The following is a 27,722-nucleotide window of genomic DNA, read 5'->3' as shown; positions in this document are numbered from 1 at the left end:
TTGAGACGGAGAAAGACAGACTATGAGATGGGAGGGTGTAAGCAAAGGCACGTCCAATATCACATATGCAGATCAGAATGAGAAAATATAGAAATAAAGATGCATTATCTTAGCGACGGCTTGGCAATGTTTATTTACAGGCTGTGTTTTTGATTGACTACAAAAAAAAGATCAAAATTTTTATAAAAATATAATAATTATCTACAATACGCCACAGATATATTTCGTCTTTATTTTATTACAGTAACAATCTATCTTAATTAACACTAAGATAATTTTATTGTTTAATACTAAGGTCAACTTCCTTCACCATCATTTTACGTTTGTATTTAATCAAAAATAGCTGAACTATCCAGACAGCTAGTGTTATTGTCTTATTTCTTTATTTTTTACCCCTAAAGTGAAACATTGTTTTTTAGAAGATGGAATTCGTTGCGTAATTTTTTTTAGTACAGCGCCATCTATTAACAAGGGTACTCTTTTAAATTTTAATGCCAATTAAAACTCTTTAAATCTACTTAAAAATAAAACAGTAGGTTAGTTTCAGGGGCAAGTTTCAGATTTGTAAAAGACTATATATAAGCTTACATTATAATGGCAAGTATTCACAATGATTACCTATGCCTCTATTTTAATAAGGTTAATCAAATTGTTTACCGATTTTTTGCTTAGCAAGCTCTGTTTTTACAGTAAATGAAATATTTTTCACCATGAGAATATATTTTACAACGACTGTTCCGCCTTTCAAGCCGGAACAAGTGATTGTATGCAACAAAACTTAGCTGTAGGGACTTATCGGGAAGATTTATTTTCAATTATGTTTTTGTAGTTTCGTTCATCTGCCAATAGATGCCGCCACATTGTTTCCTAAAAATTTCTAAAAGCAGCTACGAGTCGCGGATCCCTCGTGAAAAACTAACGAATTCTTCTACTCTAATTAGAAAGCTATTTCGATTGGTAATACTCGGAGTCAGACTCTCGCTTCAGTCGCAAATTAAAGCTTTATGATTCCATCACAACCGCGGCCGGGAAGACGTTTGAGGTGGTCGCGCTTGAGCCGAACGACGTCGTCCAACTGTAGAGCCAGTAAAACACGAAGCCCCAGAAGAGACACCGTGTGATCAGGTCGACGAACCACATCCTGGAAATGAAGAGGTTAGGAAGTTTCATTTGAGTCTTTTTCTATACCATCATTAGCTTACAGTATACTTGCTTATGTATACTCTAAGATCATTAGACTCCTTTGAGTGTCGTCGAAGAAATAAGGCTATGCCTTCAATGGCTCATTAAAACAGTCACAAATTTATCACTATATATCTAATGAAAATTATTGGCAAGTAACTCAGATTTCGGTCGGTTTCAAGTGTGACTAGCACTACAGAATAATATGGAAATTTTTCTATTCAAACAAATGATTCGGTCTCAGCAAATCTGGTATGGCGTTGAGTTGAGTCCCAACTCCAATAAAGATGAGTTCGTCTCAAGAGTCGAACGGTAGGTGGTAACAATGATGACTTACGCATAAGTTAAGGCTTACTATATAAGATTAGATAATTTTGATGATATTGTAGAATTGTGTTAAATAATTATAATTTAAGATTAATGTTTTTTTGTAGATTATACTTAAACTTGATATTTGTACGATTTACTAGCAGGACATAGTGATACATTTATTAATATTAAGCATCATCTTTGTTAACGTATGACCACAAATAATAATAAAATAAATAAATAAATGACTTTCAAAAGCACAGTGTACAAATCATGAAGCCATAGACAACTTACACTTTCATATGTCTCCTCGCAGCCGGCAATGTATCGTCGTATTCTTTCAGGATATAAATGCGGGCAGCTCTTATGCAGTCTTCAAAGTATTTGGAGATGTCAAGACCTGAGACCAGAATTTATATTTATAACTTTATTTAATTGACATTATAAAGGCGGACTTAATGCCATAGACATATATATTAATACGTGAAGCAAAAACTTTGTATCCCTTTTTACGAAAATTGCGCGGACGGAGGAGAATGAAATTTTCCATACTTATAGAGAATATATAGAAGAAGTGCACAATGCTAATATTTTTTTAGAATAATGCATAAAAGATACATTAAATCAATAAAGAAAACATTACACACACTACATACCATGTATTTGACGCACACACGCATGCATACTATTTATTGTCAAACTTTTGTTCTTGACGTCTGTTCTCAAATTGAGAATAAATATTGTTTGTCTTTGTTAATATTTTTTATAGTGTAGTCTTGGCGAAATTTGTGATTATAGAAGTATAAAATACAATCATAATAGTGTACAAACTTACAATTCCAACTAATTATAGTCGAATTTCGACTACTGCGGGACCTCTAGTTATTATTATTATCTGATTAGTGAAATCGCCTCGGCAGTATTTTGTACTTAACTAACAGTCACGCCACTCCACGTTAACTGGTCCCGTGATAAGTTCGTAAAGAACTTGTGTTACAGGTACCAGATAACGGAAATAATTAACGAGGGTAGGTACCGCTTTTGGCTATTTCGTTGGCGAAGTAACTACTGGTATCCAGTGTAATGAGTGATTGTAATACAAGTGAGAATTGGGATTTCTGAACTTGACACTTCTCGCTTTTTGATGACTATGGGCTCTTCTAATTAATTTCCCCAAACGACAAAAAAACAATTTTGTTGAAAACTTTTTTTTGGCTTCCTTGCTAAGCACGCGCGTTTTGTTCCGATGATGCTATGGTTATTTGTGATCTTTGAGAAACATTTTCGTTTTTTTTATGATTGAGGGATTACTGGTGACCCGGAGGCCTTCCCAGTTTTACAAGGATAGGTGGACGAGCTCAGCTGGGAGGGGTGGGACTTGCTAACAGCTACCCAAGCGCCTCCATGAGAGACCTATAAACTCAAGAGTAGCTTCGCGAATGAACCTACTGCCGGATCAGCTTAGGTTAGATTGCACGTCGAACTTTTTGCAGGGCCCGATAAATACTGACTACGCCTGATGTTGCTTACCGGACGAAAACCGGTGTTTTCAACATGATATGGAGAATGGCTATATTTTCGTATAAAGCTTAAAGATCTAAGCACTACTAACCGCCAGCGTCCACTTTGTAGTCCCTCCGCTCTCTCGTGTTTAACCTTTGTCGGACCGTCTGCGCGATGTCAGATTTGAAGTCCCACTGGTTGTTCGTGTAGTATTCGAAAACTTCGAATCCCTTGTTTATGCGGCGCTGGACGCGCATCAATCTGTAATTCGTGATAACGAACATAGATGGCGTTAGTCGGTGAACTTTTAGCGTTCCTTCAGTAATAGATGGCGCCTCTTTGAAGTGAAAACTTCTTTAGCATCGTTGTGATTCAAAGGTCGATGAAACGAAAAAGCGACAGTAAAATGAGACAGATATAAATTTATAATGATGAGAATCTTTGTGGGGGTGAGAAATAATAATGTTAATTTTAAATGCCCAGAGCAGCGGGCGGGTACAGCTTGTCGTCCAAAATTTCCATTTTGGTTAATCGATGATCTAATGTGTATACGCCATTTTATTAATAATGAATTGAACTCACACTGGCTTATAGCCGAGACAGAAGAGCAGTATATCGATGAAAACAGCCGGAATCCAGTGGAAGAAGAACACGCAGATGTTGTGGTACAGCCTGGAGTGTTTCATTGAACCGCCCGGGTACCTGGGAGAAGAAATCGACGTTACTTACTTATTACGTTATACTACGTTATATTACGGTAGGACGTCTTGTGAGTCCTGCCTATTCCTGCCATGAAGCAGTAATGCGTTTCGGTTTGAAGGGTGGGACAGCCGTTGTAATTATACTTGAGACCTTAGAACTTATATCTCACGGTGGGTTGCGCATTTACTTTGTAGATGTCTATGGGCTCCAATAACCACTTAACACCAGGTGAGCTGTGAGCTCGTCCACGCATCTAAGCAATAAAAAAAAATCTACCACCGGATCGGAAACGCGACCCACTGAGAAGATCCGGCGAGAAACTCAGTGGGCGTTCCGGAACTCCACTCCTCACCCCACTCTAGTCAAAATAACCTCTACTACAAACACATTAGAGTTCTGTATCGTAAATTTTCGGTCATAACAGATTCTTTCAGGCCTTTGTTAAGGTCTCTAATGTTTTTGGTCTCCCCTCACTGCACTCACCACACGACCCCGTTCAGCGGGACCCTGTTCATGATGATCTCTCGTCCAGCATCAATCATCTCCGACCACGTAACTTTGATCTCGGCCGACGAAGTGAAATTGATAACGCTCGATTTTTTGTCTCTGCGAAATTAATACGAGAAATGCATTTAATAAAATAAAATAAAAAATTATAGTTTAAAAAAAACTAAAACAATACGCTCTTATAGAAAATCCACACAAAAAAATAGAAAATAAATCTTAATAAATTTGAATTAAAAATAGTGTAAGAAAAAATTATTTTATTGTAAAAAAAGCGTGGGGTGCATGTATCAGTAGTTATAGATATTTTATGAACAGATAGGGGTAGAAGGGTTATTTTGATAATATCCTGAAAAGCATATTTTATTTAGGTTTTTTAAATTATTTATTTTTCATTTTTTAGTTGAATTTCATTATTTTCAATATTTTTTTTGTTTTCAATATTTTTTTTAATATTGAATTGTCATCGGTCCTTACTAAGTATACCAAATTTCGAGTTAATCCGACGTTTTGAAGGGGGTCAATATCATCTTCAAAGATTCCGTTACATATTAACATACATACGTCTGAAGCTAATAAAAGCGTATTAGTAACAATTAAATGTACAAACATTTTGTTTGTTATATATTTATTTATAGACGTAAATAACGAAATCACGGTCTGACGATGTGTCCTCGAAGATCCTTGATCGATAAGTTGACCATTACAGGTCCCAGCGGGTTGAGCCGAGTGAAAACCCATTGGTCGTCCGATGAAATGTAATTTAATCTTTTTTCTTTTCTCCTATCCTAGTAACCTCCAGGGGTTATACTAGATTCGCAAAATTAGTAGGTGAGCTCACGGGGCTCAAACCTGACGACGTTGCTAACACTAACCCTATAACCCCAGCAGGAGCAGTGCTTCGCAGAATCTACCACTCCGGTATCCGGACTACCAGATCCGGCGAGAAACTCAGTGAGCAGTTTCTTATAATGAGGAATATTATTATACTTTACCCGTAGTGAATATAGTTCCAAACTCCGATCATGATTCCGTTTATAAATACGTCGACAGGTAAATAGTCGGCGTAACTGTTGCTCTTGCAATACATGCTTCGGATGACTCCCTTCCCGGCGCCTGGTCAGATAATGTAATGGTATAACACACCTTTTGTATAAAGCTTAGAGAGAGAGAGAGAAAGAGAGACATGGACATGTGATGAGACGAAATGACAATAAGGTTGTTAAGAGAGTTTTGAGAGAACTATGAATGTGGAAGGATATAGAGGAAGAGGTAGACCTAAGAAGAAATGGATGGATTGCGTGAAAGACGATATGTGTAAGAGGGGAGTGAGCGAAGAAATGGTATATGATAGAGGAGTGTGGAAGGAGAAAACATGTTGCGCCGACCCCAAGTGACTGGGAGAAGGGCAGGAGAATGATGATTAAAAGCTTTTTTTACAGTTTTTCACTGTAATTACCTATATGTTTATTGTCAAAATAGCTGCTAGGGACTGGATGTGAAAGGCAAGAGACCGAAAAAAATGGGGTGTATACGAAGATAGCTACATTCAGCATTAGACGGAACGGAGAAGAGAAAGAAATTATCAATCTGTGACGTGAACCATTCATCCGTAACCACGGTAACTGTATAATAATGGAAGCCCCGGAAATAACGGGATGACCGTAAAAAAACCCGCGTTCAAAGCTTTGGGCTTTAATTATGTTTATGACTCTGGTAGACAATGTAGATGTTTGGTAAGTTTACCTTTAAATAATTATGTCTATGACTCGCGTAGACAATGTAGACGTTTAGTAAGTTTACCTATTAATAATCCTGTCGGTCCATTGATGTTGTCGGTCCACCCTGGAATCGGCTCCTGCCAGATTGGGATCACTGGAATAAAAAAAAAACAAAAACGTTAAAAATATAATAATTTATCCATCTGTTTAAATGTATTTCTATGTATATGTATTATTATTAATATGTATTTATTTTATTTATTTCATTATATATGTACGTGTATGTATATGTTTATGTTATTTATGTATGTAATTGTGTATGTATATAGTTTGATATTATGTATTAGTGTTTATTTTTGTTATTTTTATTGCTAATTAGATTGTACTCATCTACCCACTAATGTAAAGCTTTCCTTCTTTGAGAACGGTTAGCTGGTAGATAACTCAATTGTTGAGTTAAGCTCGCCATTTTTTATATCTTATCCCAATTACTGTATTTTATTAACAGTGTGTACAAATAAAGAATAAAGAATCATAGTATAAAATGATCTAACGTAAACCATTCTTGATAATTCTTGATTGTTTGTTAGGAACTTTATCTTATATAATACAAGCCCGTTATGGTTGGAGGCACGTTATGGTCATTGAATACTCACCAATTGATGGTCTCAGAATCATCACCGGAATGTGATCCATGGCTTCGACTGCCAGAGCTTCGCCGAGTGCTTTCGTGAAAGCATACGAATTCGGCAACTTGTTGAGGATTCTGTAAGTTGTTGAATAGGTTCTTTAAGTGTATACTGAAATAGAGGCAGGGGGAGAAGATGGCGAAAGTATAGTGAGTTTGTTTGCCAATAACAGGCCGGCAGTAAGTGTCGCGGCTTGTGTATTAAAATAAAGTTTTCTAGTTTGTAGTTCATTCCTAGGTGAATCGATTCTTACATTTCATTCTTTTCTATTATCTGGTGCGTCTCCTGTGGTCTCGTTTAATCTTTTTTTTTTTTATTGCTTAGATGAGTGGACGAGCTTACAGCCCACCTGGTGTTAAGTGGTTACTGGAGCCCATAGACATCTACAACGTAGACGCGCCACCCACCTTGAGATACAAGTTCTAAGGTCTCAGTATAGTTAGTTACAACGGCTGCCCCACCTTTCAAACCGAAACGCATTACTGCTTCACGGCAGAAATAGGCAGGGCGGTGGTACCTTTCCGCGCGAACTCACAAGTGGTCCTACCACCAGTAATTACGCAAATTATAATTTTGCGGGTTTGATTTTTATTACACGATGTTATTCCTTCACCGTGGAAGTTAAGCGTGAACATTTGTTGAGTACGTATGTCATTAGAAAAATTGGTACCCGCCTGCGGGATTCGAACACCGGTGCATCGCTTCAACACGAATGCACCGGGCGTCTTATCCTTTAGGCCACGACGACTAATCTAATTTAATTTAATTTCATCAAGATCGGACCGTTTGTTTTGGAGTTATTCATAATAATATTAATGCATGTTTGATTGTCTCCGACTATTTTGTGGATATTTTCATTTTAATTTGTCGAAGTAGGGTAGTTTGGGTCTTTAGAAACATATTTGGGCTCGCGGTCTGCCCCTACCATTAGCTAACCGTCAAGGCGTCTTGGCGCGGAAGCCTTACGTATAGGCTTCTACCCTCTGCTTAAAAAAAATTGGTACACACATAATTATTTTTAAATGGTTTTTTGCCAGAACATATTATTATGACTGATCCGATCGTGGATAGTCACTGTCGATCACGAAGGTAAGCAACGCCAGGGTCACAGCCAAACCTCTGCCTCTGGGTAATTTCCCTAAGCTTTGAAGAAGAACATGTCATAGCACTCAGAAAATACCGTACAAAATCCATCCCATTTCATTTAGTGTCCAAAAGTCAGATCTTATTCAGATAAACTTGCCACTCACTTGGGAGTCATAGCAGCGATCGTTTCCTCGTCCATCCATTCCACAGCTTGGATGACTTGGTGAGGGTCCGCTGGTGGAGGATACGGCTTCTCCTCCAGAAGTTTCTCATGTAGATGACAGTATGATGTTGAGATGTGGATGAAAAGCTGTGGAGGGAACGAAATATTGTCAATTAAAAAACAATATTATACTACTATACTATACTATAATATATATGTCCAAGAGTAATAGGAACAACTTAGTCCAAGACCTGGGCTTGTTTTTCAAGTCTGATTTCAATCTAGCAGAAGGGCATTGAGAGTGAATAGCAGTGTCCTACAGTCAAAATATTATGGCTAGCGATTTCCCTGTGTCTGACCTTCCCAAATAAGCTCACCTGCAATTTCTTGCACTCCTTAGCCAGTTCCACCATCAGCTTAGTACCCCTTACGTTCAGCAGTACTGCCTTTTTTAATTCTTCATCGAACCTAGTGATGAAAGGATTTCACAATTAACAAATTCAATTTCGACTTCCACGATGTAAGAATAATATCGTAAAACATAAAAACCGCGCAATTGTTAACGGTGGTGCCAGCACCATGATCTTGTTTGTTTCTTGGGCTAATAGACTCCAGTGACCCTAAGTCAACATCAGGTCTTGATTACCATTGAACCAGGGCAGCAAAACTCACGTCATCGTGGCCTAAAGGATAAGACGTCCGGTGCATTCGTGTTGAACGATGCACCGGTGTTTGAATCTCAGGCGGTAACAAATTTTCTAATGAAGTATGTACTCAACAAATGTTCACGATTGACTTCCACGGTGAAAGAATAATGTCGTGTAATAAAAATCAACCCGCAAAATTATAATTTGCGTAATTACTGTTGGCAGAACCTCTTGCGAGTCCGCGCGGGTAGGTACCACCACCCTGCCTATTTCTGCCGTGAAGCAGTAATGCGTTTTGGTTTGAAGGGCGGGGCAGTCGTTGTAACTATACTGAGACCTTAGAACTTATGTCTCAAGGTGGATGGCTCATTTACGTTGTAGATGTCTATGGGCTCCAGTAACCACTTAACACCAGGTGGGCTGTGAGCTCGTCCACCCATATAAGCAATAAAAAAAAAACCTCACCTTATAGTTGCAGCTGCGTGAATTATAATATCCACATTCTCAATCAAACTCTGTCTGTCTTCTGGACTGATGGCTAGGTCGGGAGCGCTGGCGTCGCCGCTCACCAAGCAGACCTTCTTCAGGAGTCCCTGGACACCTCCGCGCATATTCCGGACTTGTTCGAAGAGCTGGAAATAAAAATACACGCTAAAACTAACTGTCTTTGTCTGACTCGGCGGTGCAGTGGTTAGCGCCTCTGACAGTTGCGCTGAGGGCTGTGGATTCGATTCCCGCATCCCGCATCATCCCTTTTATTATCTGTTTAAGTATGTCGGAGATACTACAATATTAATACCATCGTCAGAAATCATAGGGGCGAATTGAGTGATCGAACAAATGAAAACAAATGACAGTTCTTAGGACGGAGGCACCGCTCTTCAAGAAGGCTGGTTGATAAGTGTGACTGCTTCTACGCGCCTCCATCGGCTAGGCTCTGTCCTAGCGCGAAGTTAGCCGAGTTCCGAGGACACCGCGATCGTGCTGCCATCTCTCGGGAATCGTGCTACGTTTCGCTTAGCTACCAAACTAATGACCGTCTCCGACATGTATTCATTTAAATGTATTTGAGTATGTATGTCAGTCTCTGGTGCCCATAACATAGGGAATCCTAATTTTGGGGCCGGATGACCGTGCGTGATTTTGTCCCAGTTACTATCCATATATTAATACGTGAAGCAAAAACTTTTATACCCCTTTGAAAATTGCGCGGACTGAGGAGTATGAAATTTCCCACACTTATATGAATACCTATAGATAAGGAGAGCAGAATGCTAAGATATTTTTTAATTATGCATAAAAAATACATTAAATATCATTTAATAAAAAACATTACACACACTACCATGTATTTCACACACACACGCATGCACACTATTTGTTTATTGTCAAACTTTTCTTATTGTTTAAAGTCTTTGGTCAGATTGAGAATAGTTTAAATATTATTTGTCTGTATTAATATTTGTCTAAAGTGTAATCTTGGCGAAATCTGTGATTACAGAAGTATATTAGTCTTTGACAATAGAACCATAATAATGTTCAAATTTATAATTTCAATTAATTATAGTCGAATTTCGACTACCGGTGGGCCCGTAGTTATTATTATAATCTGTAGTTTTAAGGGATGCTAATGAATTAAAACGGTTTTTGCAACCATTGTTATTATTAAAGTAGTCAAAACCGGTCAAATTACGGTACGAAAGTCGTTTATTTGTACATACATATAAAAAATATAAATTTCTTGACACTGGCCCTATCAAGAGCAGTGCTTCGCAGAATCTACCACCGGATCATAAACGCGGTCCACTGAGAAAATCCGGCGAGAAACTCAATGGGCTTCAATGAGATAATAGTTATTGCGTTCAGAGCGCTGTCTCGATCGTAGTCAAATTGTAAGACCCTTAAGCCTCAAGAACATGAGTCTCTCGGGCGGATTCCCGCTATGAGTCAACAACGGCTTACTGATGGTAGGACTTCTTATACTCATAAGAGGTCCTACCAGTAAGCCGGACTCCCGCACGGGTAGGTACCATCACCCTGTCTATCTCTGCCGTGAAGCAGTAATGCGTTTCGGTTTGAAGGGCGCGGCAACCGTTGTAACTATACTGAGATCTTACATCTCATCTCTCAAGGTGGGTGGCGGCATGTACGTTGTAGATGTCTATGGGTTCCAGTAACCATTTAACATCAGGTGGGCCGTGAGCTCGTCCACCTGTCTAAGCAATCATAAAAAGGCGCAACTCCTAGATCAGTAATATTGTAAAATCTCAATTCGTTAACGCCTAATCGTTGCTCGCGCGAGGGTGAGGCAATGCCGGGACACGAAACTAGCCTTGAACTGGATTTCATCACGGCGTGTCGCAGTCGCTAGCTTCATGGCGTGACGTCACTGAATGACATGTTGCTTTGCTATTTACTCTCATATTAGCGGGAGATTCGCACACAGAAATAAGTTTTTGCTTATATGAGTAGACGAGCTCACAGCCCACCTGGTTTTAAGTGGTTACTGGAGTTCATAGACATCTACAACGTAAATGCCGCCACCCACTTTAATATATGAGTTCTAAGGTCTCGGTATAATTACAACAGCTGCCCTACCCCTCAAACCGAAACGCATTACTGCTTCACGGCAGAAATAGGCGGGATGGTGGTACCTACCCATGCGGACTCACAAGTGGTCCTACCACCAGTGATTACGCAAATTATAATTTTGCGGGTTTGATTTTTATTACACGATCTTAATTACCGTGGAAGTCAATCGTGAACATTTGTTAAGTACGTGTATTTCATTAGAAAAATTGGTACCCGCCTGCGGGATTCGAACACCGGTGCATCACTAAATATGAATGCACCGGACGTCTTATCCTTTAGGCAGTATCTTCGGATTCATCTTTCCCGGAGTCTACTAGATATCCGGCGCCTTAGTAAGAAGATCGAAAAGAGAATTCGACATAATTACTTCAGTGCGCCGCGTAGATCACCGGTGACCTGCATACCAGTCAACGTATTAAAACAGAGCACATATTTAAATAGAAGAAAAAAACAGAAGTAACAATAATAAAATCCATCTTCTTTTATTTATCCTGCCGCAAGACTGATCGGTTATATCCGCAAAAATAATATAGTTATTGGATCGTCATTTCGACGCGCGTGCAAATTTTCAAGCTGATCAAACGTCTTGAGGTCGTTGGGTTATAAATTAAAGCTTCGGTTAGCGCAGAGCCCGTTTCAGCCGCGATTATCCCAGTCGTCGTGGCCTACGGGAATAGACGTCCAGTGCATCCGTCTTGAGCGAGGCACCGGTGTTCGAATCCCAGGCGGGTACCAATTTTTCTAATGAAATACGTACTCAACAAGTGTTCACGATTGACTTCCACGGTGAAGGAATAACATCGTGTAATAAAAATTAAACCCACAAAATTATAATTTGCGTAATTACTGGTGGTAGGACGTCTTGTGTGCCCGCACGGGTAGGTACCACCACCCTGCCTATTTCTACCGTGAAGCAGTAATGCGCTTCGGTTTGAAGGGTGGGGCAGCCGTTGTAACTATACTTGAGACCTTAGAACTTATATCTCAAAGTGGGTGGCGCATTTACGTGATAGATGTCTACGGGCTCCACTTAACACCAGGTGGGCTGTGAGCTCGTCCACCCATCTAAGCAATAAAAAAAAAGGAAAAAAACACAGCCCACTGAGTTTATCGACGGATCTTCTCAGTGGGTCGCGATTCCGATCCGGTCGTCTATTCTGCGAAGCACTGCCCTTGCCAGGGCCAGTGTTAGCAACGCTTCCGGTTTGAGCCCCGTGAGCTCACCTATACGTCAAGGCGAAGCTGAAATAGCCTCTCAAGGCTATCAGCAGAGGTAGGAAAAACAAGTCGCGAAGCCTTAATGTCTTATTTAAATGTTGAAACGGCTGCTGAATAGGATAAGTCCCGATAGGATAGGTCCCGACCCCATATCTCAAGATGGGGGCGTTAAGCTCCCTGGTCAGGCACTGAAGAAAATCTCTTCATCGCTCTACGCAGCCTTTCTCAAAGTGGGCGATAACGCCCCTTCATGGGCGCTGCAGGACTAAAGGGGGACGGTAAGAGACCCAGCAAACAAAATGGGGACGTTGTGTAGAGGCTTGAGAGGCGATTTGTAATTTTATCTAGGAGGACTCTTAGACACCGACTGAGCTCTCGCTATAGTGGTTTTTGAGTAGGTGAAAAAATGGGGGCGCTAAAAAATAATTTATTCTCAAAGTGGGTAGGAGACAAAATAAGTTTGGGAACCCCTAACTCTAGATCTAGTAAGCCTGCAGCTCGACTGCTGTTAATTTGCCGAAGTCTTACCCACCAGACACGTGAACGCTTCGTTTCGCAGTTAGTCAACACAAGGAAAACCAGCTCGGAACCTATCAGACTATATCGCGCAATAAACCTTATCATTACAACATCGAAACTCGAATTTAATTACCATTAATTCGCTTGTTTTGCTGTCGGGACAGCTAGCCGAACTGATAACTGACGTTTCAAAGAGTGAAAGTGCTTTCGAAAACGACCCTGGGAAGTCGTCGTGGCCTAAAGGATAAGTCGTCCGGTGCATTCGTATGTAGCGATGCACCGGTGTTCGAATCCCGCAGGCGGGTATCATTTTTTCTAATGAAATACGTACTCAACAAATGTTCACTATTGACTTCCACGGTGAAGGAATAGCATCGCGTAATAAAAACCAAACCCGCAAAATTGTAATTTGCGTAATTACTGGTGGTAGGACCTCTTGCGAGTCCGCACGGGTAGGTACCACCACCCCGCCTATTTCCGCCGTGAAGCAGTAATGCGTTTCGGTTCGAAGGGTGGGGCAGCCGTTGTAACTATACTGAGACCTTAGAACTTATATCTCAAGGTGTGTGGCACATTTACGTTGTAGATGTCTATGGGCTCCAGTAACCACTTAACACCAGGTAGGCTGTGAGCTCGTCCATCCATCTAAGCAATAAAAAATAAAAAAAAATGCGCGCTGACGTGACTCAGAACCCGCCTCCCGAGGTAGGTGGCTGTGCTTACCTTGTTGATGTCCATGAGCTCCGAAGAAACCAGGTGGAACATAAGCTACTCTACCCATATCAGCAACAAACAAAAACACGGAACGATCTATTTCTCTAATGGAACTTTTTATTATTTTTTATTATTTGCTTAGATGGGTGGACGAGCTCACAGCACGTGTGTTAAGTGGTTACTGGAGCCCATAGACATCTACAACGTAAATACACCTTGAGATATAAGTTCTAAGGTCTCGGTAGAGTTACAGAAACGCATTACTGCTTCACGGCAGAAATAGGCAGGGTGGTGGTACCTACCCGTGCGGACTCACAGGAGGTCCTACCACCAGTAAAATATATGTAAATAATATCGTAGTAATATATAATATAAATAAGCCTTTTATACGTAATAGAGGGTTGATATACCGACGGTTCGCGTTCAAAAGGTTAAACAATAAGATCGCCACATTTAAGGCCAATAACGCTTCCCGATGGCAACGCAACATAGTCGCTTGAGTAATTACAAAAGTATTTTTTGAAATTACATCAATAACCCGCCGTAGCTGTGTCATAGAACACGCATGTTTGATATTACAAAACTGCGTTATCCACTTTGACTCGTTTTAAAGTTTTAATTGTCGATTGATTGCGTGGGCGCACCGTAATGCGTCGGTCAATTGTTTTTGCTGATTCCGGCGAAATTTCTCTAGTAAACTTAGACGTAATCGACTGTCATCAGACAATGTTATAATTGGCCACTCTGGGAAGTGAAGAAGTCGACATAAGCGTATAGTAAATTGGGAAATTGATCATTTGGGACGTGAATAAAGTGAATATTTTATTGGTACGTTTTTAGGTTAGGAGTTGTTCGAAATACTGCTAGCTGTGGCCGCTACTTCGTCCGCGTATGATTTAATAAAAATGTGTTTTTTTTCTTTCTGTTTTTTTGCATTTTTAATTTAATAATTAGTTTTGTGTTCCGTTATTCGTATTATAGGGACCTTGCATTACATTACCTTATTTTTATGATAGTTTTTAGAAATTTTATGAAATAGAAGTAGCCTAAATTACTACTTATTACCAGATATCTTCCAGTGAAAGTCCCGTCAAAATCGGTCTAGCCTTTCCGGAGATTAGACGGAACAAACAGACAGACAGACAAAAATGATAAAAAAATGTTATTTTGGTGCGTGTACCGTATATACATTCATATGCGAAAAGCGGTTATTTTTAATATTAAAAAGGACATTAATTTTATATATTTATTGTAGCTAATATCAAATAAAACGCTTCTTTAATTACAAAGAAAAATGTCGCGTGTTAAGCGAAATGTCGCTTAAACCAAATAGCAAGCAACCTTTCACGCTTTGATATGATTAAAATTACATTTGCTTCAGAGATCATAATCCTCCACAACGCCGGAGCGGTAAATGTCTTAAAAGAGATTTTATTCGCACAACATGCGCGCTTCCTAACTTCCTACTTCGATTACTACTTCGATTGAAGAGTCGATTTTTAATACGTCATAATCAAGGTTGTACTTATTAAACTATGAAGTCACTTGCAGGACTTGTCTTGCATCTAAAAACGTACCCACAGTAACTGCGGACTTGGAGAAATACAGTTTTCTTGTGATAAAAAGTGAATATTAAATTTGCGTGAATTTTTTTTATTGCTTCGATCTGTGGACTAGCTCACGGCTCATCTGGTGTTAAGTGGTTACCGGAGCCCATAGACATCTACAAAGTAAATGCCGTAACACACATTGAGATATTAGTTCTAATGTACCAGTAAATTCTCTGTCTCGTTGATTGAAATTGATTTAAATTCACTCAAAGCTGTTTCTAGTTTCGGAAAGAGGAGGTTTATTATTAGAGGACGATGTAGACATAAGAAGAAATTGATGGATTGCGTGAAAGACAATATGTGTAAGAGGTGAGTGAGCGAAGAAATGGTATATGATACAGGGAGTATGGAAGGAGAAGACGTGTTGCGCGGATCCCAGGTGATTGGGAGAAGGGCAGGAGAATGACGGAAAGAAGAGGTTTATTGGTATTCTATACTTGCCGTTCCCCTTTTTGTTTATTAATTAAAGTTCCTAAATAGACAATGAAAGTTTGCGATGTTTTATCAATCGTTGCGAGCTCACAACCTTTTTTTGTGAAGCACTGCTCTTGCTAGGGCTAGTGTTAGCAAATTCTCTCAGGTTGAACCTACCTCTAGTCGAAGTTCGACCGTAATTAATTTAAATTATAAGTTTTAACATGATTCTATTATCACATTTCTATAATAATCATTACTCTATAATCACAGATAAGGCTACACTATAGACAAATAATATTAAAGACAAACAATATTAATCTATTATCAGTTTGACCACAGACTTTAACAATAAAAAAAAGAGTATATATACGTGTGTGTTTCACAATACATGTTAGTGTGTGTAATGTTTTTTTTATTGATTTAATGTATTTTTTATGCATAGCTTTAAAGAAATATTAGCATTCTGCACTACATACTTTTTTTTATAAGTGTGGGAAATTTTATACTCCTCCCTGAGCGCAATCTTCTTAAAAATTATTTTGCATAGAATGTAATTATACACACACACAAAACAAAAAGGGTATCTCAAACTCTCATTAGTAAAAACAAGAAGTTCTATTAAAATGCAAAGTTGACCGTGGAGGATGTTATAAAAACAAAATTGCAAACAAGAATAATATAAATTTTGTAAATTAAAACAAAAACATAAAGATAAAAAAGGGGTAATTTCGAATGGATTTCATGAATTTTGCGAGTTAAAATATATAGTGTTGAATTAACGCTTCTACGTACTATATTATCGATCTCATCTTTGGACTAATTTTTACTACATCTACCAGGTATAATGGCGCCTGCAGAACCCACAGAAATCGAGATAATTACTTGAGGGCGCCATGTGGGGCACCGGTGACCTACACGGCTGTCAAAGGGTTAAAACCTTACACCCTGTATACTCTGCGCTGTTTAAATTGGAACATGACAAAACTCATGAATTTCCAACCACATGCGACTATTTCATATAACAATATGACTTGAAATACGGCGAGCTTGACAAATTAATGTCTTTAAGCGCATTAACCGACTGAGTTCCTGGCCGGATCCCGGTCATCGTACTCGTCGAATCCGTCGCTTGCGACGAAGGGCTCGGTGAGTAAATTAACCCACAGACACAGCCCACTGAGTTTCTCGCCGGATCTTCTCAGTGGGTCGCGTTTCCGATCCGGTGGTAGATTCTGCGAAGCATTGCTCTTGCTAGGGTCAGTGGTAGCATCTCTCTGGTTTGAGCCCGTGAGCTCATCTACCCGTGCGTAACTGGAATATCCCCTTGCTAGCGAATTGGTAGGAGAAAAACGGGTACATTTGTATTTGGCTTCATTTTTGAACGCCAAAATACTTTGTCGATTAGGAGCCGAGCGACCTTGACTCCTGACGCTGGCACTCCTCGATGTTAAGTATTAAAGTTTTTTCGGGTTTTAATTAACAAAATTAAGTTATTCTCTTAATTATCAACTGACTTTATGCAATTAAATTTAACAAAATTGTAGCTTCATCGTGGACTTTTTATTTATTTATTTTTTATGATTGAAGGATTACTGGTGGCCCGGAGGCCTTTCCAGTTTCACCAGGACAGGTGGGCGAGCAAAGGCTCAGCCAGGAGGGGTGGGATTTGCTAACAGCTACCCGAGCGCCTCCGAAGGAGACCTAACAGCTCAAGAGCAGCTGCTTCGCGAATGAATCTACTACCGGTTCGGAATCGCGACCCGCTGAGAAGATCCGGTGAGAAACTCACCGAGCTGATTCATGGGTTAGGTTGCACGGCGAACTCTTTGTCGAGTTCGACGAGTACGGTTACCGGGGTCTCTAAGCCTGCTCCTAGTGTTAGAGTTGAAGGCGTCTAATGCAAAAGTTATTGGATCTGATGGACGTGACTTTTTTATTTTGTTTATTAATCCGAAGGTTTCTTTTGTTTTAAACTACTATTTATCCTTAATAACAGTGAGCATGCAGCCCGGCTGGTGTTGAGTATTTTAAGTTACTGGTGCTTTTCTAAAAGCTATGGAATATGCTTCTTCGGATGAGGCTCGAGGAAAGTACTTAGCTCTAGGCAGAAACTTGGATGTGCCCGGCATCAAAGCCATATCCCATGACGAAGCGATGTTCGAAGAATATTTACTGGTGGTAGGATGTCTTGAGAGTCCGCATGGGTAGGTACCACCGTCTGCCTATTTCTACTACGTTGCCAGTTGAATGGTTAGTATAGCTGATTTACGCATATAATTGAGACCTTATTTACGTTGTAGATGTCTATGGGCTCCGGCAACCACTTAACACCAGATGGGCCGTGAATTCGTCCACCCATCTCAGCAATAAAAACTTACAAACTGAGTCTGTTTCACCACTACCGATCTGCTGGTACACAATTGTGTCTTATTAATTAGTGTTTGCAATTGCCTAACTTAATTAATTCTAGATTAGGCATGCGACCTAGTATGCGACGAATTAGGCCGTGGGATTGAATCCGAGGCGCCGAATGTTTCTTGTGAAAGCATTACGTGTATTGCCAATTTATAATGAATCATTCTCGCTTTTAAAATAGGCTATGCTGTTGCGTAGAACGTGATTTTTTTTTGTTACTATTCAATGGTAGCCTAAGGAGGTATTCCGGCTACGCGCGGACGGATAGGTGAGCTCAAGGGCTTAACTCGAGAGAATTTTCTAACACTAGCCCTAGCAAGAGTAGTGCTCCGCTGAATCTACCACCGGACTTCAATCACGACTCACCGAGAAGATCCGGCGAGAAACTCAGTGGATTGTCTGCCTATTTCTGCTGTGAAGCAGTAATGCGTTTCGGTTTGAAGAGTGGGGCAGCCGTTGTAACTATACTTGAGACCTTAGAACTTATATCTCAAAATGGGTGGCGCATTTACGTCGTAGATGTCTATGAGCTCCAGTAACCACTTAACACCAGGTGGGCTGTGAGCTCGTCCACCCATCTAAGCAATAAAAAAGAAAAAAATATATAGTTTAAAAAAGTAAAGAAATACGCTTTTATAGAAAATCCAACTAAAAACTAGAAAATATAATTTTAATAAATTTGAATTAAAAATAGTGTAAGAAAAAAATATTTTATTCTACAAAAGCGTCGGGTGCTTTTCAGGATATTATTAAAATAACCCTTCTACTCATATCTGTTCATAAAATATTTATAACTACTGATACCGTGCACCCCACGCTTTTTTTTCTAACAATATTTTAAATTCAAATTTATTAAAAAACAATTCTAGCTTTTAGTTGGATTTTCTATAAAAGCATATTTTGTTAGTTTTTTAAAACTGTTATTAATTTTTCATTTTTTAGTTGAATTTCAATTTTTTCATTATTTTTTTTAGTATTGAATTGTCATCGGTCCTTAATAAGTATACCAAATTTCGAGTTAATCCGACGTTTTGGTGGGAGTCAAAATCATGTTCAAAGATTCCGTTGCAAACATACATACGTCTGAAGCTAATAAAAGCGTATTAAAAAAAAAATTGTGTTCGTGGTTGAAGTTACTTGTCGAACTATTCGAAAACCTTGACCGGAATGTCTAAAAGCGAAGGGTGAACCCAAAAGGACATGTCTGGGGTGATAGTGGCTGTTCCTTACCGCGTTTTCTAGGTCGGGGCATTGCTTGCGTTAAATATTACACGTAAGACCAGTGTAACCCAATTGTATTGTTGCATCACATTTCAATCCGATTGAGGTTAAAAAGGATGCTACGTAATTAAAATATAGGTTTCGCATAATTTAGAGTACGTGGTTTCGGCATAGAATAATATAGAATATCCAGGCCACTGAGGGACTTACCGGAGAAGATACAGAAGCTTTCTTGAATATTTTAGGAGCGTACTCCGATCGCCAATCGGCATTTACTTGGGGCAGGGCTTTTTTTTTATTGCTTTGATGGTTGGACGAGCTCACAGCCCACCCGGTGTTAAGTGGTTATTGGAGCCCATAGACATCTATAACGTAAATGCGCCACCCACCTTGAGGTATAAGTTCTAAGGTCTCAGTATAGTTACAATGGCTGTCCCACCCTTCAAACCGAAACGCATTACTGCTTCACGGCAGAAATAGGTAGGGTGGTGGTACTTACCCGTTCGGACACACAAGAGGTCTTACCACCAGTAAAAAATCGAAGGACGAATCCGAAAGGACATATCTGGGACGACAGCAGCTGTTCCTTACCCCATTTTCTAAGTCAGGGTATTGCTGCGTTAAATTTTACACGTAATACCAGTACTTTATATCAGAATCGAGAAATATATAGACTTACCTCTCCATTAAACATTTCTTCTAGTCTCTGTTTCGGGTTTTTCGACTTCTTCGGTCGGACCAGGAGTATTATCTTCTTCACATCGTCGCATTTCCTGTAAATCACAAGGATATATTTATACATCTGGTACTGATGAAGCCTAATGTCTACGTCCAATAATTGTGCACCCGGGTAGACGGCACGATGACTTTCGTAGGGTGACTAGCAAGGTATAGTCAGTGGTGTGAGTTAGGAGAGGCCTATTTCTATCAGTGGACCGCTACTGATGAACTATTGAAATACTGGACTTGAAATATTAGAGGTCACAGGAGGCTGCAGCGAACGATAAGGTAAGACCTATGTCCAGCAAAAACCCAAGATTTTCGGGAAACAGACAAACAACCACTCCAAAAGATCTCCATTTTTTATTCTATTACTGTTCGGCAGTTAATCCTTTTCTCTATTTACTGTCTTTCGTCAATATACCGGATTCTACTGTTTCAATAAGTATTGATAATCGGTAGAGGTTCCATCAATCTGAAACGTTCATTAGATTTTTTCATTTAAGCCACGAAGCATCATGCGCGTATGCAAATACAACAGAACAGCTTTAAAACATCGGCGTATTTCAACTTTAATGGCGTTACTTAATTCTTAGGGTTGAGGAACTACTGGCAAAGTGGAAAGAAAAAGATGGCGGGGTGCATTCCAATGCCTTGGTCTGATTAGGTCCGCACCACCCTTAATCCCACCGTCTAAGATTGTGGAAAACCTAAGCGAATAAAAATGTTCCATGAACTTTCCTGCAAATTTCAATTTGTATACCTTAGCAATTTCTCCACCAGGACCTTTCCCATGAAGCCCGTTCCTCCGGTGATCAGGACCGTCATGTTACTGAAGCTGGCCGCTATGCGATCCGGCATCGAATCCACCTCCTCCGCTGAATACCCTTCGGAAGACATCTGTCAACAAACCGTACCACTAATTAGAAATGATAGCATTGCGAATTTGCAGTTTGATGAGCGCGTGGGAAATCGGTGATCTGGTCTTAACACTTCGACTTTAGCCACTGCTAATTATAACTATAGGTTATCTACTTGTCTTTGAGTGAGGTGAGAATTTTCTGGAAGCAGACCGAAAATTGGACGTTACACTCGATACTGACAGATTCATTGAACCGCGAGATTTAAGATTGAAATGTTTTACAAAAAAACCACTTTCCTCGACTTCAAAACCGAATGATGAGCTTAGAAACAAGAAATACTACCGGCTTATTCTGACAAGACAATGGCGATTTGAAAGAAAATACTAGGAAAAACAAGGTTAATATGAGTGGTTTTTTAAGTGTTTTTAACCGTTCTAGGTAGACGAGCATACGGCCCATCTGATGGCAAGTGGTTACTGTCGCTCATGGACATCAACAATACCAGGGACACAGCAAAGCCGCGCTCTTCAGTGAAACACACTAACTATTATGTTATCATATTTTATCAGTTCTTGATTTTCTACGTTTAATATTTTTTTCGCGGAAATGGGTAATCGGATTCACGATTCGTTTAGTATTAAGTGACTCTTGGAAGCCGAAATCTCAATTATATTGTATAACGGGCACCATTCAGAAAGAACAGCGGAAAGAGATCGATTATTGGCACCTTCCTCGGACCCACAAAATGCCTTAACAAAAATCGCTACCTTCCTGCGGGATTTGAACACCGGCATGTCGCAACGTCCGACATTAGTCCGGCCATCTTATCCTCTAGGCCACGACGACATCAAAAACATTCAGCATGAACTCTTAATAATCCACAACAAGTTTTTGCACGAGATATTTCGTCACAGTATTGTCTTTTGTATCGCGTCTTTACGTCATCATCATTGAACCACGATTCGTCTTTATTCCAATTATAAAACGGAAAAAACTTACATCCTCTGTTATATAAAGACAACATGTTTTTGTTGAAATTACATACAACACAATACGAGATGGGGTTTTCAAATAATTACTTCTTCGAATACCTAATGGATTTATCGTAATTAAATATATTATTATACGAACAGTCATTACACTAAAGGGGTCGCGCGGTTGTGCCTTCAAGGTTTTTATTTGAGGTCGGGAGATTTCTTCCGAACGGCCTTGCCCGACCAACTGTTCTAGTGACGTCCACTAGAACAGGTGGTCGGTCACAGGTTTAGCCAGGAGTGGGGCTGGGTAACAGCTGCCCTAGTGCCTCCGAAGACCTGATACAGAGGAGCAGTTTCTTCGCGAATGTATCGCCCTAACTCGCAATATCGCAACCGTCTGTCTGATTCGGTGAAGGAAATTCAATGATGACTTAACGGATAAGATGATGATGACTTAACTCCAGAAGCTAAGCGGAGTTTTAACTTTATTGCTCAGATTAGTGAAGGAGCTCACGCCCTACCTGGTGTTAAGCGTCACCCACTTCGAAATAAGTAAGTGGGTGACCACTAACATAACTAAGTCTCTGTTTTAAGGACAAAAGCTGGCCCGTCCTTCAAGCCGAAACGCAGTACTGCTTCACAGCTGCAATAAGCAGGGTGGTGGTACCTACCCGTGCGGACTCACGAGACGTCCTAACACCAGTAAAAATGATATTAAAATATATTAAAGTGAAATAAAAAAACTGTTATTTTTACAGTTTTTCCCTACCTATTCGTGGTAGCCTAAGAGGATATTCCAGATACGCGCGGGTAGGTGAGCCACAGGCTCAACCTGAGAGAATTTGCTAACACTGGCCCTAGCAAGAGCAGTGCTTCACTGAATCTACCACCGGATATAAACATACGGCTTACATTGTATAGAGTATTTGCGTGTTAAATTTGAGCTCTGAGAAGCTGATCTAAGTTTGAGGCGTTATAAAACTAAGTAGGGGTATGGTCTGGTAATTAGACATACCACGGACAGAAAAGTTTCTTTTTTTTGACGTGACAACGTCTTATAATTCGATGGAGCCGGCTGCACGCACGAAAAAACATGACTCATGCGGCGTTACTTCGCGCTGAGGCGTTCCATTTAAGGCTTGAAGTGCAAGCGAGCGCGCGCAACGAGTGACAAAGAGGCAGAATCGGCCTCCGCGTTCGGCAGCGTTCGACATCTGTCTCTCTCCTACTTGAGTGAGCGATGCATCTGCGTGGACAGCTGCTATACAATAATACATTTACATGTTTTCGTCTAGTAGGAAGTCCAAGAAGTGAAGTGAAGATCCATCAGTATTTTCTTATGACGTTGTCGCGTTCAACTATCGTCAGTAAACCGACTTTACAGACAACCGATTTTTTGGTTAGATGCGAGGACGAGCTTACGGCCCTTCTGGTATTAAGTGGTTACCGGAGCTAATAAACCTACATAGCGATATGAGTTCTCTAAGATCTCAGCTTTTACAATATACAATGGCTGCTCGATCCTTCAAACCGAAACGCATTGCGCTGTTTCAAGGTAGAAACAGGTAGAATTTCCTTCTCAATATTCACGTTTTTTTTGTTATTTTTCTTCGAGCAGCGAAGTTGATGAAATCTCCGCGCACTGAACGAGCCTCCAGCCACAGGATTTCGCAATTTTAGAATGTACTAACTCTCGAAACGTGATGTCGAATTAATCGGATCGAGTTGTGGCTTCGTCTCGCCATTGATTACATCCTTGCTGCCTCCAGCATTTTCGGGATTAGGTTAGATACTGTCAGGTAAGGTGGCAGGGTGAACAGAAAGCAACGCACGCTTTTGACAATATTTAGAGAAAAAAAAAACCTATTTTTATTTTTTATTGCTTAGATGGGTGGACGACCTCACAGCCCACCTGGTGTTAAGTGGTTGCCCATAGACATCTACAACGTAAATGCATCACCCACCTCGAGATATAAGTTTTAAGGTCTCAAGTATAGTTACAACGGCTGCCCCACCCTTCAAGCCGAAACGCATTGCTGCTTCACGGCAGAAATAGTCAGGGTGGTGGTACCTACCCGTACGAACTCACAAGAGGTCCTACCGCCAGTAATTACGCAAATTATAGCTTTGCGGGTTTGATTTTTATTACACGATGTTATTCCTTCACCGTGGAAGTCAATCGTGAACATTTGTTGAGTACCTACGTATTTCATTAGAAAAAATTGGCACCCGCCTGAGATTCGCACACCGGCGCATCGCTTCAACACGAATGCACCGGATGTCTTTGTCCCTTAGGCCACGACGACTTCAAAGACCATAAACTCATTTTGCCCCTACCTAATCACTGGTAACTTAAGGGGCTATTCTAATTCGCTAGTATCTAATCCGTTAATTACTTATCCGATTCAGGCGACGGGGCAACGCAAAGTCGTCGTCGCCCGAAATATGACTTGTTGGATCCCCCCGATCCACTTTCGGTGCTTTTAGATTCCTAAAGCACCGGTCTCCGTCCTCGTCGAATTGGCCCATAGACACCGCCCACTGAGTTTCTCGCCGGATCTTCACAGTGGGTCGCGATTCCGATCCGGTAGTAGATTCAGCAAAGCACAGCTCTTGCTAGGTCCAGTGCTTAACAGATTCTCTCAAGTTGAGCCCGTGAGTTCACTAACCCGTGCGGGCATAGCTGGAATAGCTACCAACGCTAATTATTGCACCACCGAGTCGATCAAACTAATAAGGCTTGATCTTGCAGACGACTTGCGATGACCACAGACACCTTAAAGTATTCCAAAAATATCGGAAATAATGTAATGAAAACACTAGACGCTTATCTATACTATAATATAAATCTACAGTGGTTTTTACGGATGTTCCGTTATAACTACTGAACCGTGCATCCGATTGACTTGAAACTTGGTATCCATGTAGAAAATACATGTAGCTTAATGGATAGGCTAATATTTAAATGAGTGTTGGACTCCCTACACCAATTGCGGGGGCGTTAATAATGAGAATCTTTGTGGGGGTGAGAAATAATAATGTTAATTTTAAATGCCCAGCGAAGCGGACGGGTACAGCTAGTAGAAATCATAAAAATAGATTTAATTTCGAAATATACATTCTAAATGCATTAAACGCTGTGGCAGTTGCGACTAAGATGTTTCTCGAAATCTAAACTCAAAACTTTCCACTAAACAAAGACTTATATATAAAGTATGTATTGTACGTTGTTAGATGCAACACGAGTTAGATAAGTGACTTCATGCTATAAGCAATCAATTGAACCTTGATAATTAGGTATTTAAATACTCGATTTTTTGCAAAAACAACGCTCTATCGGTTTTTTTCCCGCTTAAGCCGGTGAATTAACTCATGATCGATCCTCAAGAAGTGCTATAGTCCATTATGAAGCATAATGTTTAAGTCTGAACTATGTTAAAGCTATCCCATTTTTTCCCTACGTATTTTCTGGGAGCCTAAGAGGCTATTTCAGCTACGCCCGGATGGGTAGGTGAGCTCACGGGCTCAACCTGAGAGAATTTGCTAACCCTAGCCCTAGCAAAAGCAGTGCTTCGCAGAATCTACCACCGGATCGGAAACGCGACCTACGGAGAAGATTCGGCGAGAAACTCAGTGTGTGTGTGTGTGTGTGGGGGATATTAGCATTGAAATAGTGTTTTTGACTTTTTTTATTATATTCCGAATGATAGGACCTGGATAGGATACTGGTGGTAGGACCTCTTGTGTGTCCGCACGGGTAGGCACCACCGCCCCGCCTATTTCTGCCGTGAAGCAGTAATGCGTTTCGGTTAGAAGGGTGGGGCAGCCGTTTTAACTATACTTGAGACCTTAGAACTTATATCTGAGTGGGTGGCGCATTTACATTGTGGATGTCTATGGGCTCCATTAACCACTTAACACCAGGTGGGCTGTGAGCTCGTCCACCCATCGAAGCAATAAAAAAAAAAAGAAACCGCGAATACGAAGAACAAATAACAAACTACGCTATGCTTTTTTTTTAGGTTACTTAGATTTGAGGCGATCGTTGTTACGTTTCTGGGAAGCACGTCAATCAATCACGTAGCAGGCTCCGTTTTAGACAAGTTAGTAAACTCGTAATACGTCGGCTAATGTGACATGTGTGTGTGACAAAATTGCACCGGTCTGAACGTCCTTGGCTCGCTTAAAGACCGGTTGGTTTGTAGGAAGGGATCTTGTCATCTTAAAAACGATTTATTTATTCATTCACTATTTGACTGACTGTGCGATGCAGTATTTGGGGAACCTGACTGCTATGTTGAAGGTCGCAATTTCGATTCCCACATCGAAGAAAACTTTTTTTTATTGCTTAGATGGGTGGACTAGCTCACAGCCCACCTGGCGTTAAGTGGTTACTGGAGCCCATAGACAATTACAACGTAAATGCGCCACCCACCTTGAGATATAAGTTCTAAGGTCTCAGTATAGTTACAACGGCTGCTCCACCCTTAAAACCGAAACGCATTAGTGCTTCACGGCAGAAATAGGCGGGGTAGTGGTACCTACCCGTGCGGACTCACAAGAGGTCCTACCACCAGTAAAAAACATAAAAAAAACAAACAGCTGAACAGCTGAAAAAACTACTTTTTCAATGCTTACTACTTTTTCAAATGCTTTGAACATCGTGTAATAAAAATCAAACCCGCAAAATTATAATTTACGTAATTACTGGTGGTACCGCCACCCCGCCTATTTCTGCCGTGAAGCAGTAATGCGTTTCGGTTTGAAGGGTGGAGCAACCGTTGTAACTATACTGAGACCTTAGAATTTATATCTCAACGTGGGTGGCGCATTTACGTTGTAGACGTCTATGGGGTCCGGTAAACATTTAACATCAGGTGGGCAGTGAGATGGTCCAACCATCTAATCAATTAAAAAAAAAACAAATAAAATGCTCTTTTAAGTATAAATATCGCGTATTAAGCAAATTGTCGATGTCGAAATCCGATTTTTGATTATTGCAAAACTGATAAAAAGTTTGATGTAATTTCCGGAGTCAGTGAACACAGCCACCTACCCTGAGATATGGTGGTCGAGGGATTGTATCGACGGCTACTCCATCTTTCGAACCATCCCTTAAGAGGCGACAAAAAAAAAACGGAGAACATAGCAATGCACAAAATTTTCAATATTGCGCTAACGAATTTTGTTACTGTCGCATTGAATTTGCAGAACTGCCTGTCAATATCAAAACTGTCATAAATCTCACAAGTAAACGTAATCTCTTGAATTTCCATGTGATATACAGATGAGCTAAATACATATTATATATACACTGATTAGGAAATGAATAACCGGAAGAAAAAAAACGACTCGAAAGACGACAATAAAACTCAATTAGGGTTTTGGGTTGTTCTTAAAAAATCTATTATGTTTCCATAAAAACTCACCGCGTATTCTTTATGATTTTTTTCTCGATATTTCTGTAAAGTAACTCCACGAAACACGTTTGAATCGAACGAGTGTAAGTATGAAACTAAGCAGCGTACGCTTTGATGGTCGCGTTACAAAATGCGTCTTGCATTATACGGCCGTCTGAAGCATTTGCGAAACCGAAAAATATTTCGTAAGACTGTAAATGCGTGCCTCTGTTTAACCTACAAAGCGCATGGCGTGATGATAGAACTGAACCAACCTGCCCGTGCAACTTTACAATCAGCAAACCCACTTTCTTTACTGGAGGTATTACCTCTTGTGAGTCCGCGCGAGCAGGTACCACCGCCCCGCCTATTTCTGCCGTGAAGCAGTAATGCGTTTCGGTTCGAAGGGCGGGGCAGCCGTTGTAACTATACTGAGACCTTAGGACTTGTATCTCAAGGTGGGTGGCGCATTTACGTTGTAGATGTCTATGGGCTCCAATAACCACTTAACACCAGGCGGGCTGTGAGTTCGTCCACGAATCAAGGCAATA

At 40.3% G+C, this 27,722-nt stretch overlaps 1 protein-coding gene across 1 annotated transcript; it reads right to left on the bottom strand.

Annotated features, from left to right (window-relative positions):
* Positions 1-178: 178 nt before the first annotated feature.
* On the bottom strand, positions 179-27,358 carry LOC114249019 (putative fatty acyl-CoA reductase CG5065). The gene is made up of 14 exons (XM_089737731.1): positions 27,202-27,358; positions 20,696-20,832; positions 19,892-19,985; positions 8,972-9,138; positions 8,237-8,327; positions 7,861-8,006; positions 6,578-6,687; positions 6,004-6,075; positions 5,196-5,316; positions 4,180-4,302; positions 3,577-3,696; positions 3,104-3,255; positions 1,786-1,891; positions 179-1,141 (listed from the first exon to the last, which is right to left on the bottom strand). Exons 2-14 carry the CDS (start codon positions 20,830-20,832, stop codon positions 1,003-1,005), a joined length of 1,578 nt encoding a protein of 525 aa, XP_089593857.1. The 5' UTR covers positions 27,202-27,358; the 3' UTR covers positions 179-1,002.
* Between the last annotated feature and the right edge of the window lie 364 nt (positions 27,359-27,722).

This window comes from Bombyx mandarina, chromosome 23 (assembly GCF_030267445.1).
Source record: "Bombyx mandarina strain Sakado chromosome 23, ASM3026744v2".
Taxonomy (NCBI): domain Eukaryota; kingdom Metazoa; phylum Arthropoda; class Insecta; order Lepidoptera; family Bombycidae; genus Bombyx; species Bombyx mandarina.
The sequence above is the reverse complement of the archived record's forward strand: the minus strand, read 5'-3'. Positions and strand labels throughout refer to the sequence as shown.

Bases quoted from the DNA above. Each gene is read 5' to 3' on its own strand.
- LOC114249019 (XM_089737731.1), bottom strand. From the start codon at position 20,832: ATGTCTTCCGAAGGGTATTCAGCGGAGGAGGTGGATTCGATGCCGGAT. The intron at 4,303-5,195 runs GTAAAGTATAAT...TTAATTTCGCAG, and splicing joins TGGAACTATATTCACTACGG to AGACAAAAAATCGAGCGTTA. The intron at 3,256-3,576 runs GTGAGTTCAATT...CACGAATTACAG, and splicing joins TGTCTCGGCTATAAGCCAGT to ATTGATGCGCGTCCAGCGCC.